This window comes from Hemicordylus capensis, chromosome 1, assembly GCF_027244095.1.
Source record: "Hemicordylus capensis ecotype Gifberg chromosome 1, rHemCap1.1.pri, whole genome shotgun sequence".
NCBI lineage: Eukaryota > Metazoa > Chordata > Lepidosauria > Squamata > Cordylidae > Hemicordylus > Hemicordylus capensis.
Window position 1 is genome coordinate 7,603,997 of NC_069657.1, and position 18,546 is coordinate 7,622,542.

Genomic DNA, 18,546 nt, shown 5'->3' on the forward strand with positions numbered 1-18,546 from the left:
GCTTTGCAGGCTGAGGTTTGGCCTCTGGCATCTCCACGTGTCTGGTCTGACTTGGAAGAAGGAAGATGCACACGTTCAAGAGATGCAGCAGCAGGGAAATGCTTGACTAACAAGCATGAGGTTGCCTGTTCGAATCCCTGCTGGTATTTTCCCCAGACTATGGAAAACACCTGTATTGGGCAGCAGCGATATAGGAAGATGCTGAAAGGCAACATCTCATACTATGTGGGCGGAGGCAATGGGAAACCCCTCCTGGATTCTACCCAAGACAACCACAGGTCTCTGTGGGTGCCAGGAGTCAAAATCGACTCAACAGCACACTTGACCTTGACCTTTAGTGCCATCAAAGTGCTTCCCATGACAATAACCAAGCCAGTGCCTCGTCCAGGTAACCCTGCCTGCATTGTGTCTCTTGGTCATGCAAGAGGCTGACGCAAAGATGGAACCCTGGATCTGGCGCACAGGTGGGTGTCCAAATGTATATGTTACTACTGTAAAGGCCATGACATCTTTCAGGCAGGGCGAGCATCCTGATGTTGCTGCCTGCCACATCCCTTACTTCAGCCCAGGGGTGGCCCTTCTGTGTGACAAGCTGGGACAATCTCCTCCGGCAGCAGAGGATTGGGGCGCCAACAAGGCAGCAAGAAGCCCCTTGCTGGGGTGCCCAGGGCCGCTCTTGGAGACCTGTCTGAGCCTTGCAAGGAGCCCCTCCCCCCACTCTCCTTGCCATGCTTACAAGGAGCACAGAGAGAGGAGCCTGCTTGACTCCGAAAGGGGGCTGGCCCCCAGTGGAGTAGGGATGTGCAAACAGGTTCAATCTCCAACCCAACCCCCCCGGTTTTACTTTCGAACCAGTCTGGAGGTCCATAAAGGGCCTCCAAACTGGTACTGTGCACATCCCCATCGTTTGCTTTGCCAGCCTCTCAGGCTGTTCCTCAGCTGTCAACCTCTAGGCTGAGGAAATGCGGGGTTCCTTGAAATGAGGGATGAGAGGCTGAGCTGTAACTCTTCACAGATGGCTCTGTTGTGTTGGCAAGCACGCCGCATGTTTGCTTAATTAGTCGCATGTCATATTGAAAGCTAAAGCATGTTTGCGTGCCACAGTATGTGAGCACAGTTGGTCCTATAGCCCTCTGCCTTCCTATACAGGGATGGGTCTCCAAGCGGGAAGGAAGCTGGTCCTGGGCGCTGTGGCCCCTTCCTGACTCCTCCCAGTGTGGGAGATAAGGTGACAAGGTAGCAGCCCCTCCCATTTGGCACATTCGGAAGCTGCCTTCTACCTCGGTCAGGCCCTTGGTCCATCTAGCTCAGTATTGTCTACCCAGACTGGCAGCGGCTTCTCCAAGGTTGCAGGCAGGAGTCTCTCTCAGCCCTATCTTGGAGATAACAAGGAGGGAATCTGGGACCTTCTGCATGCAAACATGCAGGTGCTCTTCTCAGAGCAGCCCCATCCCCAAGGGGAATATCTTCCAGTGCCTCACATGTGGTCTCCCATTCAAATGCAAACCAGGGCAGACCCTGCTTAGCAAAGGGGACAAGTCATGCTTGCAACCACAAGACCAGCTCTCCTCATTCCAAGAGGCAGCAGACCCCACCAAAATATGGAGGCCATTCACCTGGTATTGGGGGGGGGGCTTAGCTTATGTGCCCAATGGAGTACATACTTTTTCCAGGTTCCATCTCCAGCTACTGAAGTCTGAGTAAGATCTCTGCCTCTAGTGGACAAACCAATGATCTGCCTCAATAGAAAGCAGCTTCAAGTGTTAAATGTTCTCTCTTGGTTGGTTTCCAGATTACACCCTGCAACAAGGTCATGGCGGATCTCAGAAGTGTGCTTCCACACTTCCTGCGTTGTGACACCACAGTCCCTGTGCTGTGACAGCAGGGTGCCGTTCACATTTCTGATGCCTTGTTTCGAATTTAATTGCTGCGATAAAGTGCTATGACGTTGGTATAAAACTATGAAGTCAGCATTAAAAAGTTGCTTGTTTTTTCGGGTTGTTAGTTTGCTCGAGACTGCTCCCCCTGCTGTTTACCTTTTGAATGCAATTTGTCTGAATGGAAACATTTTGCTGCTGTTGATCAGCTAATCTTGAAAGTGCCCTAGTGGCAAATTCCAAAACTCCTAGCTGTGTTTTTAGAAATGACATCTAAATCATTCTTTACTACTATGGTTAGAGTGCTGGACTAGGACCGGGGAGACTCGAGTTCAAATCCTCGTTCAGCCATGATACTTCACAGGGTTGTTGTGAGGAGAAGCTTAACTATGTACAATGCTCTGGGCTCCTTGGAGGAAGAGTAGAATATAAATGTAATAAAAATAAAATAAAATATTTATACACGGTTTCTCAACTAAAGTTTCCAAAGCTGTTTATGCAGAAAAATAAATAATAAAGTTGGCTTCCAGTCCAAAAGGGCTTACAATTGATAAAGAAACATAAGAAAGACACCAGCAGTAACCACTGTCAGGATGCTTGTTGGGGCTGGATAAGAACATCAGAAAAGCTCTGCTGGATCTGGCCAGAGGCCCATCTAGTCTAGCATCCTGCTGCACGTAGCGGCCATCCAGGAGTATCTGAGAAGTCTGCAAGTAGGGGAAAGAGGGCAACACCCTCCCTTGGGTGTTCCCTAGTACCTGGTGTTTAGGGGCATGTCTACTGATCCTGATGGAAATATAAAATATACAGCTATCCAGGCTAGTAGCCATTGATAGCCCTATCCGCCATGAATTGTCTAATTCCCTTTTAAAAAACTGTCTAGATTGGTGGTCATCGCCACATCTGGCAGCAGCAAAGACCACAGTTTAACAACTCACTGTAAAAAGAATAAGTTCCTTTTGTCTGTCCTGAGTCTCCCAACATTTAGCTTCAATGGATGACTCTGGGTTCTAGCAAGAGAGAAAAACTTCTATCAACTTGATCCATCCCATGCATAATTGTATACATCTCTATCATGACCTGCCCCTGCTTACCCGCCTTCCAAAATAAAAAGGGCCAAATGCTGTCGTCTTCCTTCCCACCCTTATAGGGGAGTTGCTCCAGCTCCCTGATCATGTTGGTTGCCTTTCTCTGCACCTATAGAGCCAGTTGCCCCCCCCCCCCCCTTAACTATAAGAGAATCCCCACTTTAAACACCACTTTTGCTCAGTTCTTGAGACACGCATCCCAAGATTTAGTGGGCTAGGTCAAGGAGTGCCATTCTTCATCTCTTTACTTGGCTGAACCTAGAATTCCCATCCTCTGAAGCTCCCTTGCCTGTTCCAAGATTTCATGTTAAATCCACCATCAGCAATTTGCACCCACGGGGGTGCAAGGCGGGCCAAAATGCTAGTGTTGCAGTAGTAATTGGGCACACCTCCTGTGCCATCACAATCACCATCACAGTCTCTAAAAGCACAGAAGAGGACATTCAAGTGGTGGGACAGGCGGGAAAATGTAGCTTCCCCTTCCACAGAACAAACTTGACTTGTGGCAGCAATACCTGACCAGTGCCAGAATGGCATCTTAGCCAATGTTTCTGGAATGCACAGACAATTGCCAATAGGTTTCTGGGCAAAATACAAAGTGCTAGTTATAACTTATAAAGCCCTAAACGGCTTAGGCCCTGGGTATCTAAGAGAGTGTCTTCTTCATTACAAGCCCCACCGCCCATTGAGGTCATCTGAGGAGGTCCGTCTCCAGTTACTGCCAACTCGTTTGGTGGCTACACAGAGACGAGCCTTCTCGGTCACTGCCCCAAGATTACGGAATGCACTCCCTGCTGAGATATGATCCTCCCCATCTCTGGAAATTTTTAAAAAACACCTGAAAAGCCATCTTTTTGCCCAAGAGTTCTCAGCTTCCTAAAATTTTTTAGGTTTTAATCTCTGGAACATAGGAAACTGCCATATACTGAGTCAGACCCTTGGTCTATCTAGCTCAGTATTGTCTTCACAGACTGGCAGCGGCTTCTCCAAGGTTGCAGGCAGGACTCTCTCTCAGCCCTATCTTGGAGATGCTGCCAGGGAGGGAACTTGGAACCTTCTGCTCTTCCCAGAGCGGCTTCATCCCCTGAGGGGAATATCTTGCAGTGCTCACACATCAAGTCTCCCTTTCATTTGCAACCAGGGCAGACCCTGCTTAGCTATGGGGACAAGTCATGCTTGCTACCACAAGACCAGCTCTCCTCTGGTTTATTTTTAAATTGTTAAATTGTTTTAAGTTTTTTGTATATGTTTTCAACTTTTTTTATGCTATTGTTAACCACCCAGAGACTAAAGTTTTGGGCGGTGTACAAATCTGATAAACATAATTAATTAATTAATTAATTAAAATTGCCTCCCCTCTCGAGTTGATCAATCTATGGACTTCATGATGTGCTATGCAGTTTTGTCCTGGGGTTCTGATTATCGCCCACTAGGTGGCATTTCTCTCTCACTTTACCTACATGAAGTCCCACAGTTCTCAGAGCACCTTTTCAAAAGTCTATTATTGCCCCATTCACACAACATATACCTGGGTAGGAGGCTGTACCCTGTGTGTACAAAGTTATGCAAATGGAGTCTGTATCTGTGTTGATTTCTGCACAGAAGGGATACTATCCTGTACAACTCTCTCTGCCACTTCAGAGTGAGGATTAAACTATGGCTGTTTCTCTTGGGCTCTCATTAACGCGGGGGAGAGAGGCGCAAACGAAGCTATGGGAAGCAAAGGCAGCAGTACCTCCTTTGGTGCACACACACACACACCCACTCAAGGGACCAACCGCTCCTGCCAGATATTAATAGTAATTATTTATCACTATTTATAATATTTACATATCACTTTTCAATAATCTTCTCAGAACACTTTGTCTTTTGCCCAGAAACACACCGGCCGCCAGTGCAACTATTTTAAAACAGGCATGATATGGTCACTCTGAGAAACCCCGGTGACCAATCTGACCGTTGCATTCTGACCTAACTGAAGTTTCCGAACGACATACAAAGGTAGCCCCACGCACAGCACATTGCAGTAGTCAAGCTGAGAAGTTACTAGTGAGCGCACCACAGTGGCTCTCCCCCTGCTAAATACATGAAAGCTGCTGCTTTAAAAGGTGCCTCTTGGCCCACCGGTCAGCAAAGGATAACATTGCTCATAAACAATGTACGGCCATTAGGGATGTGCACGGAACTGGCCCAGGGAAGTTTGAAGGCGGCGGGGGTGACTTTGAGGGTGGGGGAGGGTGCACTTACCCCTCCCGCCACTTTCCCCCCACTGGCGCTCCATTGTAAACCAGTCCAGCGGGGTGGCAGTGTACCTCCCAGCCACCCTGTCCATTCATCGGACCGGAAGTAAGCGGAAGCAGAAGTACCCAGCGCCTGTGTGCACGTTGGCTGCCTGTGCAACATGCACATGCATGTGCCCGGTGCACGCTGGGTCTGCTTACTTCTGGTTTGCCAAGGGGATGGGGTGGTAGGGAGGAATGCTGCCGCCTCACTGTACCGGTTCATGATGGAGCACCGGCAGGGGGGAAGCAGCGGGAGGGGTCAGTGCAGCCTTCCCCGCCCTTAAAGTCATCTCCTTTGAACCGACGGAACTGCCGGTCATTCGAACCTTTATGGGCCTCCGAACTGGTCCTGTGCACATCCCTAACAGGCATACCTCGTTATCTGCAGATCTTCACATATCTGCTGCCAGGGAACTGACATCCAACCTCGGCATACATGGGGGAAAGGCGGTGGAATGGTTTAAATTTGTGTATTTGCAGGTCAGGGTGGCTGGAAATGACCTCAGAGGTTTTGGCCATTTTCAGCATGGGAGCCATTAAAAAAAACCCACCTATTCCCCCACGGAAAATCATGGAATAATGGCAAAATGTGGTCTTCTGGAGGGCATTGCTGGACTGCTGGAAACCTGCAGAGCACAGCAGGGCACTTTGCTTTGAGTTTTTTGTCCGTTTTGGGGAAGATTTGCAGGCCTCCAGGAACCTAACCCCGCGACCCCATAGACCTTAATGCCTCAGTATCCGTTGTTTCAGGATTATCGCTGACTGGAACTCCCGCGGATACCAAGGTCCCCCTGTACCACATTTCAGTGCCAGCTTGTGCAGCTGCATCAAACACTCAATTCACAGCAACAAAGTGACATCCAGAAGATAGTCTTTGCCCATGGCACGACTCACACCCAGATTCACCCACCTGTCCATAGTGGTGGTTAAAAAACAAGCTCTTATAATGTTTGGTATTGTATCTTAGATTTAGTAGATTTGTTGTTTGCCTGTCTTGTTTTATGTGTTTTTATTGGGTGTTTTTTATTTGTGTGGTTGTAACCCGCCCAGAGGACAATTTGTGATGAGGCAGCTAACAAATAATTATCTTTAATTAATTAATTAATTAATCATGTATTTGCTTGCCTGGGCTAATAGGTTAGCAGCCAGACAAGGCAGCTGTTGTGGCGAAGCGTCTCTTTGCCACATGACATTCTCCTCCACGGAGAGAACTTGTACAAGGAGGGAACTGAGGGGTGCAGAATAACAGCTTACGGTTTAGCCCATTAAGGTTCGCCCTGAACTTCCCTCAAAATGATGGGCCTTATTACAGGCATTGCTGCCCAGGAAGGTGGGAGTTGTGTTCAATTCCTAAAACGTGAGGAGCCAGGACTTGGGCCTCTATGGGCGCTCTGCCCTCTTCTCTAGGAGGCATCCTTAATTCGAAATGTTTAGGGACAGGCTGCAGTAGGTTGGGATGAGGGACGGATCTCTGCACATGTTTACAAATATTTTTCTGTTATTTGTATTTGTTCCTGTAAAGAAAAGAAAAGAAAAGAAAGAAAGATCTAGGGATCATGGTCACAAACAGAAGTGGATGGTGCTAAATCAATGCAGCTAAGAGGGCTGGAGCGGTTTTAGAATGCAAGCTCCTTGGGGCGAGGACTTTCTCCTCATACTCTCTAACGCCTTGTGCACTTTGAGAGTGCTAGATAAACAAGGAAGCAAGCTACAAGCCCAACAGTAAAAGCAAGGGACTTTTCCCGTTATATCACTTGTGCAAACACAACTTTGCAGCCATGTGATGGGTTTGCTGTCTAGATTAGCATGAACGGGCCTCTCATGACGACTGACTGACTCTAACGGGCAGTCTAATGGGGGAGCCGACTCAAGAACATTAATCCTCCCTTACTGGGGACTTTGGGGACATTTGTCTCCTTGTATTTGCAAAGCTAGTGGGAACATAAGAAAAGAACAGCCCTGCTGGATCAGCCCCAAGGCCCATCTGGTGCAGCACCCTGCTTCCCACAGTGGCCCACCAGATGCCTCTGGGAAGCCCACAGGCAAGAGGGGAGGGCAGGCCCTCTCTCCTGCTGCTGCTGCTCCCTTGCAACTGGTACTGAGAGGCAGCCTGCCTCTGAGGCTGGAGGTGGCCCAGGGGAAGAGGAGAAAGAGTCTGCAGCCTGCGGGCTGAAGGTAAAACTCCTGGGGTGTTCGAGGTCTCCCTGGAAACCTGGGGCCGGATGTCCCTTGGGCCCCCCCTCTGCCCTCTCCTGCTTTCTCTCATCCCAGCAGAGAAAGGAAAGGCAGCAGCATTGCCTGCCCCACTGCTGGGGGGCCTGGGGAACACCCGCGAGAGCAGCTTTCCAGAAGGTGCCTTGGCACTGTCCCCTCACCTGCCGCAGGTGTGCCTGGTGCTGCCAGGTGCTGGTTAGGAGCGCGTGAACAGGGGGGTTCCCTGCTTTGGGCCAGGCAACCTGGGTCTGCAATGCAGCAGTGTGTGTGCGTGTGTGGGGGAGTCCACCCCAGGGTCCCATCCTGTGGGGCAGGAGGGATTCTCAAAGGTGGGTCCCCAGTTGTGCCTGGGCTAATCCTCCCGCAGGCCGTGGCGGCTGGGGAAGATGGGAGTTGTAGTCTGGGGACCCAAGCCAGAGAGCCCTTGCTGGAGAAGGGGGAGTCTGTCTCCCCCCTCGCGCTTCCCGGCTCCTCCGAGGCCGGCTCTGTTGCAGGCAAGGGCAGCTCTGGGGTCGCAACTTTCTTTTGCCCCCGGCTGGGCGGCGAGGGAGCTGGGGGCCCGGCGCCCTCCGTCCGAAAGCGCCTTGGCGCAGCAGCGCGTCCGACTCGCCCCCGAGATCCGCGCAGAGAGAAGCAACCCGGAGGTGGGCGGCTGGCTGCTGTCAGTGCACGGGCAAGGCGGGGGGCGCCGGGGGCTCTAGCCCGGGCACTAGCGCGCAACAAGCCGCCGGGCGGACGAAGCAGAGTCGCGCGAGCGAGGACGCGCGGCCGCCTTGCCCGCTGCCTCCCGCTTGCCCCCCCCTTCCCTTCGGCCCCCTCCCTGTCCAGCGGAGCAGCGGGGGGGGCTCCAAAGGCGGGACGCCGAGTGCCTTGCCCTCCCCCCTCCCTTCCGTCTAGCGTGTGGGACGCAGCTGGGCGCCCAGTGCCCATCGAGGGACGTTGCCCTGCTGTGCCGTGCCGACGCCCCCCCCCCCCGCGCCGCCCCTGCACCGCAGCCAGGCGCGCCCCGCCGGCCAGGGCTGAGTCAGCGGCGGAGGAGCGCGGGGAGGGGGAGGAGGCGGCTCCGCAGGCACCCCCTCCCCAGCTCCCTTCCCTCCCCCCTCCCTCCCGCTCGGGGGAGGGGGCGTTGCACCTCCCGGCCATGACGTCATGGCTGCCGGCGGGGCGGGGGAGCGGGGGCTCTGCCGGGCGCGCGGCTGCTGCTCACTCGCGCCTGAGCGCCGGAGAGGAGAGAGCGGCCGGCCGGCCGGCGGGTGCACAGACGGCGCGCACGGGGCTGCCGCCGCCGCCTCCGCTGCTGCACACACGCTCGTCGCCATGGCCCAGCCCGGGCCCCGCCGGGCGCTGCTGCAGCCGCCCCCTCGCCCCACTCCTCCTCGCCGCCGGTCCCCTCTGCCTCCTCCTCCGCTCCCGCCGCCGCCTCGTCAGTGAAGGGGCAGCCGACGAGCGACGGGGCGGCACGCAAAGCGACCCAGGTGGGCACTCGCGGCGGGGGGGGGGCAAGCAAGCAAGCGAGCGAAGAAGCTCCCGAAGGGCCGCGCGTGTGTGTGTGGGGGGGGGCACGAGGCAGCAGCGGCGAATGCGGGGTAGAGAGAGTGGGGCGCGCGGGTGGGGGGCAGCTAACCCTCTCGCTCGCCGACTCGGTCCGCTCCCTGGATGGCAGCCCGGAGGGGAGTCCCGCCGCTCTTAACTTTCCTGGGCGCCCGCTCGGCCTCCCCCCACGGCCAGCCCCATTCGCCACCCCGCGGAGGCGGGGAGGGAGGGTCCTCTCGGGGCATGGCTGGGCTGCGCCCCCAGGAGGGACCGAGCACAGCAGCCCCCCCCGGAAGGAAGCCGGCTCGCCGCCCTCCCCACTTTCTGCGCTGGTCCCGCCGTCGCTTCGCTCCGCACAGCCCACCTGCCCCTCGACGGCGCCCTTCCCCGAGCCCGGGCTGCCCGCCGAGCCGGGATTCGGGGACGGCCAGCTGTTGCCCAGCGGAGCTGCGTCTCCGGGAAGCTCCCGCAGGAGAGGGACCCGGAGCGGGGGGGGGGGGGGAGAGGAGCATCCCCCGCTCCGCGTGTGCGGATGTCGGCTGCGATGTCCTCGCTCAAATCGGCCTGGCTGCCGCCGCCGCCCCCCCCCGCCCCCCTGGCTCGAGCAGCTGATTGTGGGGTGGGGGCGGGGGCCTGATTCCTTTTTAGCAGCTTGAAAGGGGAGCTGGAAGAAGCCTCTCCCCCACTCGCCCCCCCCCCCCGCTCTGCTGTGCTCTTGAGCCGGCCGGAGTTTATTTTGGTCTCGCGCTGGTGCTGCCAGGGCTTGCTCGGGGCCTCCATCCGGGGGGCGGGCGGATGCTTTCAGGTCTGCCGAGGGAGCTGCGGCGCTTCTGGCTTGCAGGAGAGCCGAGCAGCCGCCGCCGCCTTGGGGCTGGCTGCAACATTCGCTTTCTGCCGCCGCCGCCGCAGTGTGGGGCTTCCCCCCGTCTCCCCCGCTCCCTTGTGCCTGAGTGATCGGCTGCAGTCCTGTCTCCCTCCCCACCTCGCCCAGCCAGGTACATGCCTCTCCGGGAAGAAGCATCTGCCCAGAATGTGCAATCAGCAACAGGGAGCTCCGTCCGCCGCTGCCGCCGCCTCCGCACTGGGGAGGGAGGCGGGAGGTTTCTTGCAAGCCAGCACCTCTCAATCACTCCCTGGCTTGCCTGCGTGTGGGCTGCATTGGGAGAGTCTCAGCGGCTCTCCCCCCCCCGCTCCTCCTCCGGCTTACCCGAGATTTTGGGGAGGGGCTTTGAAAGCCTCCCCCGCTCCGCCCGCCCGCCCGCAGTTATCCCTGATTCCAAATTTCCCTCTGTCATATTAGGAAGTGAGCTGTGATTTCGGCCCTGCTGAATCATAGCTTGGCTTTGCAAAGTGTGTCATCCTTACCATCAGGCAAAATTCTTTTCTCTCTCTCTCCCCCTTCCTCTGTTCCTCCCCCCCAACAGTTGTGGATGCTTCTTTTTTTCTTTTCTCCACTGGGCGAGGAATGTTTGCGGCTGTGGATAGTCCAGATCACTGCCCGAGGCAGGAGAGCTCCGGAGAGACGAGGCTTGGCTGAAATACCCAGACTGGGGAAAGAGCAAGGGGAGAAGGGAACTGAGGAGAAGCAGCAGCTACGCACTGACATACTCTTCACACATTGCTGTGCCTTGTTGAAAAATAGAGCTGCATAAGTACACACACAACCACGCATCGTGTCTGTTTTTCTTTGCTGTTGTCATCGTCTTGGAAGGAATTAAGAGACAGCCCCTGACATTTTGCCCGGAAGAAGGAGAATACGAAAGAAGAGAAAGCAAACCTCAAGACTGGTGGCCGGGATCTCATTTCTGCAATAGTCACACAATTGTAAACTAAACCTGAGGGGTAAAAAGGGAAGGAGGGAAATAAGACAACTTTGGAAGGATCTTTTTTTTAAAAAAAAACACCTTTCCCCCCTTGCAGAAATCTCTATATTTTTCGCCTCTTCCCAATATTCCACTTGCACGCACATTCACACACACAACTGCCAACCATGATGTTTCGAGATCAGGTCGGAGTGCTGGCAGGGTGGTTCAAAGGCTGGAACGAGTGTGAACAGACTGTTGCTCTGCTCTCCTTGTTGAAGAGGGTGAGTCGGAGCCAGGCTCGCTTCCTGCAGATCTGCCTGGAGCATTCCCTGGCTGACTGCACCGAACTGCACATTCTGGAAAATGAAGCCAACAACCCTGGTAAGTTTCTCCCCCCCCTCCTCCCCACCTCTTTTGGTGCAGACAATCAATTCTGAACTCTGCACTGTTCCCTGATTGATGAGGGCTATAAAGGATGGTGTGCACCACTCCGGGAGGAGGGGAGTTTAGGCGCCATACAGAAACAAAAATACAGAAATCATGCCCAAGTGTCCTGCTTAGTTTCCTTTAAAACCAACCAACCAACCAAAGGTGGGGGGGGGGGAACACTGGAAGCAACTTGTTGGATTCTTTTTTTCGATGCAGACTTCTTTAGCGTAAGCTTTGCTGAAACCACGGCAGCATGAATGATTAATATTTTTTCCCTTCCATGCAACTTCCTGTCAAATAAGAAAGTCAGGTCACGTAGAGTCTGGATTTCCTCTGCTTCTTTTGGACAGTGTGGTTCACTGAAGCTTTCAGCAGCACATGGAAGACCCAAGTGCTGCCTTGTGTGGGTTGTTGGGGGACTGCCCCCTTGGGGATGGGAGAAACTGAATGTCGTTTAATTTTCGTGCATGTGGGAATGCCTAATACATGCTTCTTCTCTTTGGAAAAACCCTGTATGTGTGTCAATCCTAGCCGCTCTGGGAATAGCATCATATCTTACAAGCACTCTTGCGGAATACTGCGGCAAAAAGGTTAAGTTGTGCATAGTAATACATCAAAAGGGCATATAGTTATGCAGTATATGCATTAGGGCAGTTTGATGTGATTTTTTTAATTATTTAAGTTGGTCTTCTTTCTTTTCTGTTAGGAGTAACTTCCTAGGTGGAGTTGTCAGGGGGGGAAACAAGCAGTGTGGAGGAAATGATAAGACTTGTGTTACAGAGCAGAAAAATCCCAGCTGCCTGGTCTCCCGCGTGCAAAAGAAATTAGGGCCGGTGCCACTGGGCAGAGGCTCCCAATCTTAGGTCCCCAGATAATGTTGAACTACAACTGCCATTGCCCCAGCCACAGCAGCAAGGGATGATGGGCGTTGTAGTTCAACAACATCTGGAGATTCAGGGTTAGAGATTCCTGATCTAGGGACTTCTGTGGGTTTTCCTTATCTCTGCATGGGACTGACGTTGAAAGATCAGAGGCTGACGAGTTTGTTTCTGCTGATAGAAAAACAGGCGGTGATGCTGCATCTGTGTAGCATGTCAATTACTCCTTTACATTAATTATGCCATCCGTCTTTGTTCCAGAGCCCTGCAAGGTAGATCAGTATTATTTCCCCCATATATTGCCCACCTGGAAGGTGGAGCCGGCTTCCCGAAAGACTTTTAAACGGGTCCCTGAAGTGAGACAAACTGGGGTCTTCCCAGTTCATGCACTTCACTTACCATGCAAGTGTTTTGCAACAAAGCCAGGTGAGGGGCGAGGAGAAGTACAGCCAATATGGAGCTGTTCGGACTTGCAGATGGAGATCTGGTCCAGGGTAGGGGCTGGAAGGCTGCGAAATCCTGAGTTGAATTTTGCACTGCTGTGAACTCACAGGGCATCCTTAGACCTCAGCAATATGGATCTGCAATAGGGGCTTAATAAGATCGATCCACCTTACAGGATTGTTGTAGGAGAGGAGAGCTGGTCTTGTGGTAGCCAGCAGGGCTTGTCTCCTTAGCTAAGGAGACTCCTTAGGGTCTGCCTGCTTGCATATAATTGGGAGACTGGATGTGTGAGCACTGTAAGGTATTCTGGGAAGAGCAGAAGGTTCCCAGTTCCCTCCCTGGCAGCATCTCCAAGACAGGGCTGAGAGAGACTCCTGCCTGCAACCTTGGAGAAGCCGCTGCCAGTCCGGGTAGACAATACTGAGCTAGATAGACCAATGGTCTGACTCAGCAGATGGCAGCTTCCTATGTTCTTAAGTTGTAAAGCTTGCGAGGTGATGGATTGGAAGTACTTTGAAAACTCAAAAGCATGTTTGTTATTCTTATTAGCCGACGAAATGGCCCTCAGGAGTAGGTACTATCTTGATGCCTCCCAATTAGCCCCTTTTCTAAAGAATGCGTGTGAGCCCTTTAAATGTCCCCAGATCCAACCACATGTGTCAGTTACAGCTCCTATTGAGTGCTGAGAGCACGTGTGCAAAATGCAGCTCGTTTTATTAATGGAGGGGAAGCCTATGGTAGTTTCTATTAAAAAATTGTTTATTTTCTTCTTCTTTATCATCATCATCATCATCATTATCATTTCATTAAATGCAAAGTTGGCTGAATGCCCTCTGCTCTGGGGTCTCAACAGAATCAGCAGCATGTGCAGGTTTTTGGAAAAGCCAGTGCAGTCTGTTAGCTGTGCTGTTGTGGACCATTTCTGTGCAGCTCTGATCTGGTTTTGGGACTTGCCTCCTCGTTTTTAGGGTGGTCTCTTCTTGGCTAAGGTTAAGAGACGTGGTTGACAACCTGTAAGAACTGAATTACCTCTGAAGAAAAGTGATAAAAGTATTAGATAGGGATGACACCGAGGAGTGCTTTTGTATGTCATTTGCTAGTTCTTCCTCCTTGCATTAGATGTGTGTGGTGGTTGAGGCACTCTGCATGTGCTCAGATGCACTGTATTCACTCACATGGCCTTAGGCTGGGTCCTACTTAGACTTGAGGTGACTCTGTGTGTGAGAGAACACTTTTAGCTTTCAAACATTGATATAAACAGGTTTGCATTATACATTAGTTGGGTTTTGTGGGGCAAGATAAGTAATTGTTTGTTTTAATCTCGTTAGCTGCCTTTAGCTCTCAAGTGGAGGAAAAGCAGAACAGATTACCATTAAGAAACAGAACACCATCAGCTGCCCTGTGATGCTTCATTTCCCTACCCCATAGCTGGTTGTAAATTGCCGTGTGTACTCTGATAAGTGTTGGAGTCATTTTGACCCCCAGTTGCTTCCAATGGGAAACTGACATTGGCCATCACCTATTTTTGAATATTGAAAAATATCCGCTCTATTCCTGTACTGCCAACGGGAAATATTTGAACCACCAGTGTTTCTCCCAAACACTCCCCCTCCCCGCCATTACAGATGGTGTCATGTTCAATGCAACCTTATTTTTTACTTTTGATTCTATTTGACCACAACACTGGGTTAGCAAAGTACGTATTATATCTGGGCAATGCTGTATCAGTATTGCATCACTTCTCATAGACATTTGCAGAGCAGTCTCTTCTGTTGGCATGCTCTAAATGGCTAAACTTAGGTCTGGGTTGGCAAGTGGACTACAAGAAAATTTGGGGGCTAGTAGCTTATTTGCAAGGTTGCCTGTGTTTACCAGATATTCTGATCTTGTGTGGTGTGCTGGTGTGTAATGTTTCACGCTTGTGTTAGACGTGACTTTCTAGGGTTTTTAATTGTTAATTATTTTTTATGCTTTATCATTTTTGTTTTAATTATTAATTGATTTTAATGGTGTTTTAATGTAAACCGCCCTGAGCCTTTTGGAAGGGCGGTATAAAAGTTTTAATAATAAATAAAAATAAATAAATAGAGGTTCTGGAGTTAACGTGGGACCAAAGCTGGCAGAGTTCAGACTTGTGGCAGTGAGGAGCCTTTCTTTGGGGGCTGCGGAAAGTGGGGGCAGTAGACACGTACAGCATCCCAGGGAGTGAGCTTGCAGGCCTGGCCACTGTCCTGCTGGGCTCTACAACCCCCATTCTCGATCCTTGTAGCATTTGTCTTTTCAAAGTGTGGAAAGTGGGTGGGGGGTAGCATTTGCCCTGGCAGGGGTGGGCGTTCTGAGCATGTGCCCAGAGACCGGAGCATAGCGGGCTTAGGGCTAGCCTGGGGGCAACCTGTGGCTTGCCCGTGCTAGCCACGCCCCCTGCACTGGTGACAGAGGCATGCTGATGCAGGAGTGTGGCCAGTACTGGGAAGGTGAGCCACGCAGCCCAGCCCAGCCGACGCCTCCTTCACCGGCTGAGTGCTTTCTTACCCTTTCTTGGAACAAACAAAGTGCTGTGGGTGAGGGGACATACCTGGCACTCCCAGCTGGCGAGCAAATCCATTCCCTGACTGGGTGTAGGAGGGGGGCAAGGGGGGCTCTGTGCAAGCCCCCTGACCCTGTCGGTCCAGGGACATTTGTTCCCCCTTGTCCAAGGGTAGCTGCACCCCTGCCTAAGGATGCTGTACAGAAACACCACATTCCCACCTTAATTTAAATCTCCTCTTCAGTCCTCAGATGTGAAGGCTGGGGAAAACTGGAGGGTGGGGGGCGCTGGGGGAAAAAAAGGGGATTTTCCCATGTTTTTCGGGGATGACGACCCCCCCCCCCATTTCTCCCCAGTCCTTTGCACCTCTAATTCAGACATTATGCTGAGCATGCATACAGGTGTCTGGACACATGTTTGTGTGAACAACTGCATGCATTGATTCTAAAAGTGAACCTGGCTGCAGGCCCCTTCAAATGCATGGTACAGATGGGAAGTAGACTGCTGCATGCGAGCTGAACGAGTGTGGAGGTTGCTTCATTGGCCAGCTGCCTGCATGCAGTGAGGACCTAAGTGTGCTCTCTCCCCTGCCCTGAGACCTCCTCTCCTCCCCAACTGCGTGAGAGCAGGGCTGGTTCATTTAAGCCACTCCTCCACACAGATGGCCCAAATATTTATTTATTTATTTATAAATATTACTTGAAACAAATATTTGGACCACTTGTAGAGGAACCGTGCAGATTCCGAACTGCCTCCCTCATGGAATTAGAGATTGGCTTGTCAGGAGACCAGAAGGACGTGTACACGCAGGGTGCTTGTGTATCCTCATTGCATTTGGCCCATCCATGGCCAAGTATCATCCGGATCAGCCCGATGTGTGAGTTACTGTAGAAGTTTCCAGCCTTTGCCCACATGATGGGAGTTGCAGTCCAGCAACTTCTAGGGACCCTCAAATACTATGCATGTGAGCTGTCGGTGACTGACCAGGAGAAGGATCTTGGGGTTGTGGTGGACAGCTAATTGAAAATGTTGACTCAATGTGCAGCAGCTGTGAAAAAGGCCAATTCCATGCTAGGGATCATTAGGAAGGGGATTGAAAATAAACCTGCTAATATTATAATGCCCTTGTACAAAACTATGGTGCGACCACACTTGGAGTACTGCGTACAATTCTGGCCACCACATCTTAAAAAGGACATTGTAGAACTGGAAAAGGTGCAGAAGAAGGCAACCAAGATGATCAGGGACCTAGAGCACCTTTCTTATGAGGCAAGACTACAATACCTGGGGGTTTTTAGTTTAGAAAAAAGATGACTGCGGGGAGACATGATAGAGGTCTATAAAATAATGCATGGAGTGGAGAAAGTGGAGAGAGAGAAATTCTTCTCCCTCTCACATAACACTAGAACCAGGGGGCATCCCATGAAATTGATTGCCAGGAAATCTAGGACCAACACAAGGTGGTACTTTTTCACACAACGCATAAACAACTTGTGGAATTCTCTGCCACAAGATGTGGTGACAGCCAACAAGCTGGATGGCTTGAAGAGGGGCTTGGATAACTTCATGGAGGAGAGGTCTATCAACGGCTACTAGTCGGAGGGCTATGGGCCACCTCCAGCCTCAAAGGCAGGATGCCTCAGTACCAGTTGCAGGGGAGTCACAGCAGGAGAGAGGGCATGCACATACCTCTTGCCTGTACGCTCCCCAGAGATATCTGGTGGGCCACTGTGCGAAACAGGATGCTGGACTAGATGGGCCTCCTTGGGCCTGATCTAGCAGGGCTGTTCTTATGTTCTTATATGTACATTGTGCAGAGGTTGTGCATATGCTGAGCAGAACACGCAACTACAGTTTGGAGGGAGGGTTGCAGCTGTGGGGGCACCAGGGGGAAAAAAGCTGGAGAAGCACAGAAGGGGGAAAGCACGTTTATGGGTGGTTGAGCTGCAACCCACCTATTAGATTTCTGAAACAGAAATGGGGGCAGGTGGCGGGGTGCAAACTACTTGTTTGAGGGGGCGCTTGCCTGCCCTCTTGCCTTCCCCCCTTTGGACCCACCCTTGGAGGGTGGGGGCGGTGCATGTGTATCTAGTGAAAGGCATCATCTGTTTCCCTTAAAGAAGCTTTCTGGAAAACCTTTCGTTAAGTGCTCCTGGTGAATGGGGAGTTGTAGCCTGCTCGTAGATAATTTGGCTCCGTCATTTGCCGAAGACCAAATGAAAACCCTGTTTTCTCTTCTTCTTAAAAGAGCAATGAAGCCCAGTCGGACGCTGGTTGCAAGGTGAAATGTTTACACCCTGGGGCTTGCAGGTGGCTGCTCGAGGGAGGGGGCAAGGTGGGTGGCAGAAGTGTGTGGGGCCAGCCCCACTGTGCAAGAGGGGGGGATGCTGGAGGCCCACCTGCAGCAGGAGACGGAACAGACCCCCCCCCCCGCCTTGACTCAGAGGAAAGAATGCTGGGTGTTCTTCCAGTTGTTTGTACGAGAACACAGGACCTGCACTGCTTTTGGCAGCTCCTGCCGGTGACATTCGGTGGTCGCTTCTAGCAGAACGCTACAAGGCTTAGGAGGCCACTCCGAAATCTGTTTTTGGGAAACCCATACAGGGGCTTTTTCTGGACAGCGAGGCTGCGGATGGTTGAGAAGACCACGAATGGGAAGGAGCCAGGGGTGTGTGTGTGTGCACGTCACACAAGGACTGAAAATGATCTAATCTCCTCTGTTTAGGTATGAGAGCTCTCTATAGATTGTGATAAGGTGTAGATAGAATTCTGTTCCGTGGGGAGGAGAGCTGGTCTTGTGGTAGGTAAGCTAAAGTGTGCCATCAAGTGGATTTCGACTCCTGGTGCCCACAGAGCCCTGTGGGGTTTTTTTGGTAGAATTCAGGAGGGGTTGGCCATTGCTATCTCCCGCACAGTCTGAGATGATGCCTTTCAGCATCTTTCCTATATCACTGCTGCCCGATATAGGTGTTTTCCCATAGTCTGGGAAACACACCAGTGGGGATTCGAACTGGCAACCTTCTGCACTACTTAAGGTGGCAGTCTTGTTGTAGCACGTATGAATTGTCCCCTTTGCTAAGCAGGATCTGCCTTGGTCTGCACTTGGATGAGAGACTGCATGTGAGAGTGGCAAGATATTCCCCTTAGGAGATGCAGCCATAGCTTAGCAGAAGAGCCCCTGCCTGCCTGCCTGCCTGCAGAAGGTGCCAAGTTCCCTTCCTGGCAGCATCTCCAGGTAGGGCTGAGAGAGATCCCTGCCTGCAACCTTGGAGAAGCTGCCGCCAGTCTGTGAAGACAATACTGAGCTAGCTGGACTCTGACACAGTATAAGGCAGTTTCCTGTATAATTTCTTCAGTCGTGAGCAATGCTGTGGATTTGTGAATGGGCCATCTCCGCTCTCATGCCACAGAGAGCACTTTGATATCTCCTTGCATCACCTCCGGCATAGGAGTCCACAAGTGCAGCAGT

General features: G+C 52.1%; 1 protein-coding gene across 2 annotated transcripts in view; it reads left to right on the forward strand.

The window, feature by feature from the left end:
* Positions 1–8,623: 8,623 nt before the first annotated feature.
* The window catches only part of SAMD4A (sterile alpha motif domain containing 4A), a 189,927-nt gene continuing 180,004 nt past the window's right edge, over positions 8,624–18,546 (forward strand). For both annotated transcript variants that reach the window (XM_053259567.1, XM_053259573.1), the window contains exons 1-2: positions 8,624–8,936; positions 10,419–11,180. In XM_053259567.1, the coding sequence (XP_053115542.1) occupies positions 10,985–11,180 (196 nt within the window). In that variant the 5' untranslated portion in view covers positions 8,624–8,936; positions 10,419–10,984. The remainder of the gene's footprint in view (positions 8,937–10,418; positions 11,181–18,546) is intronic.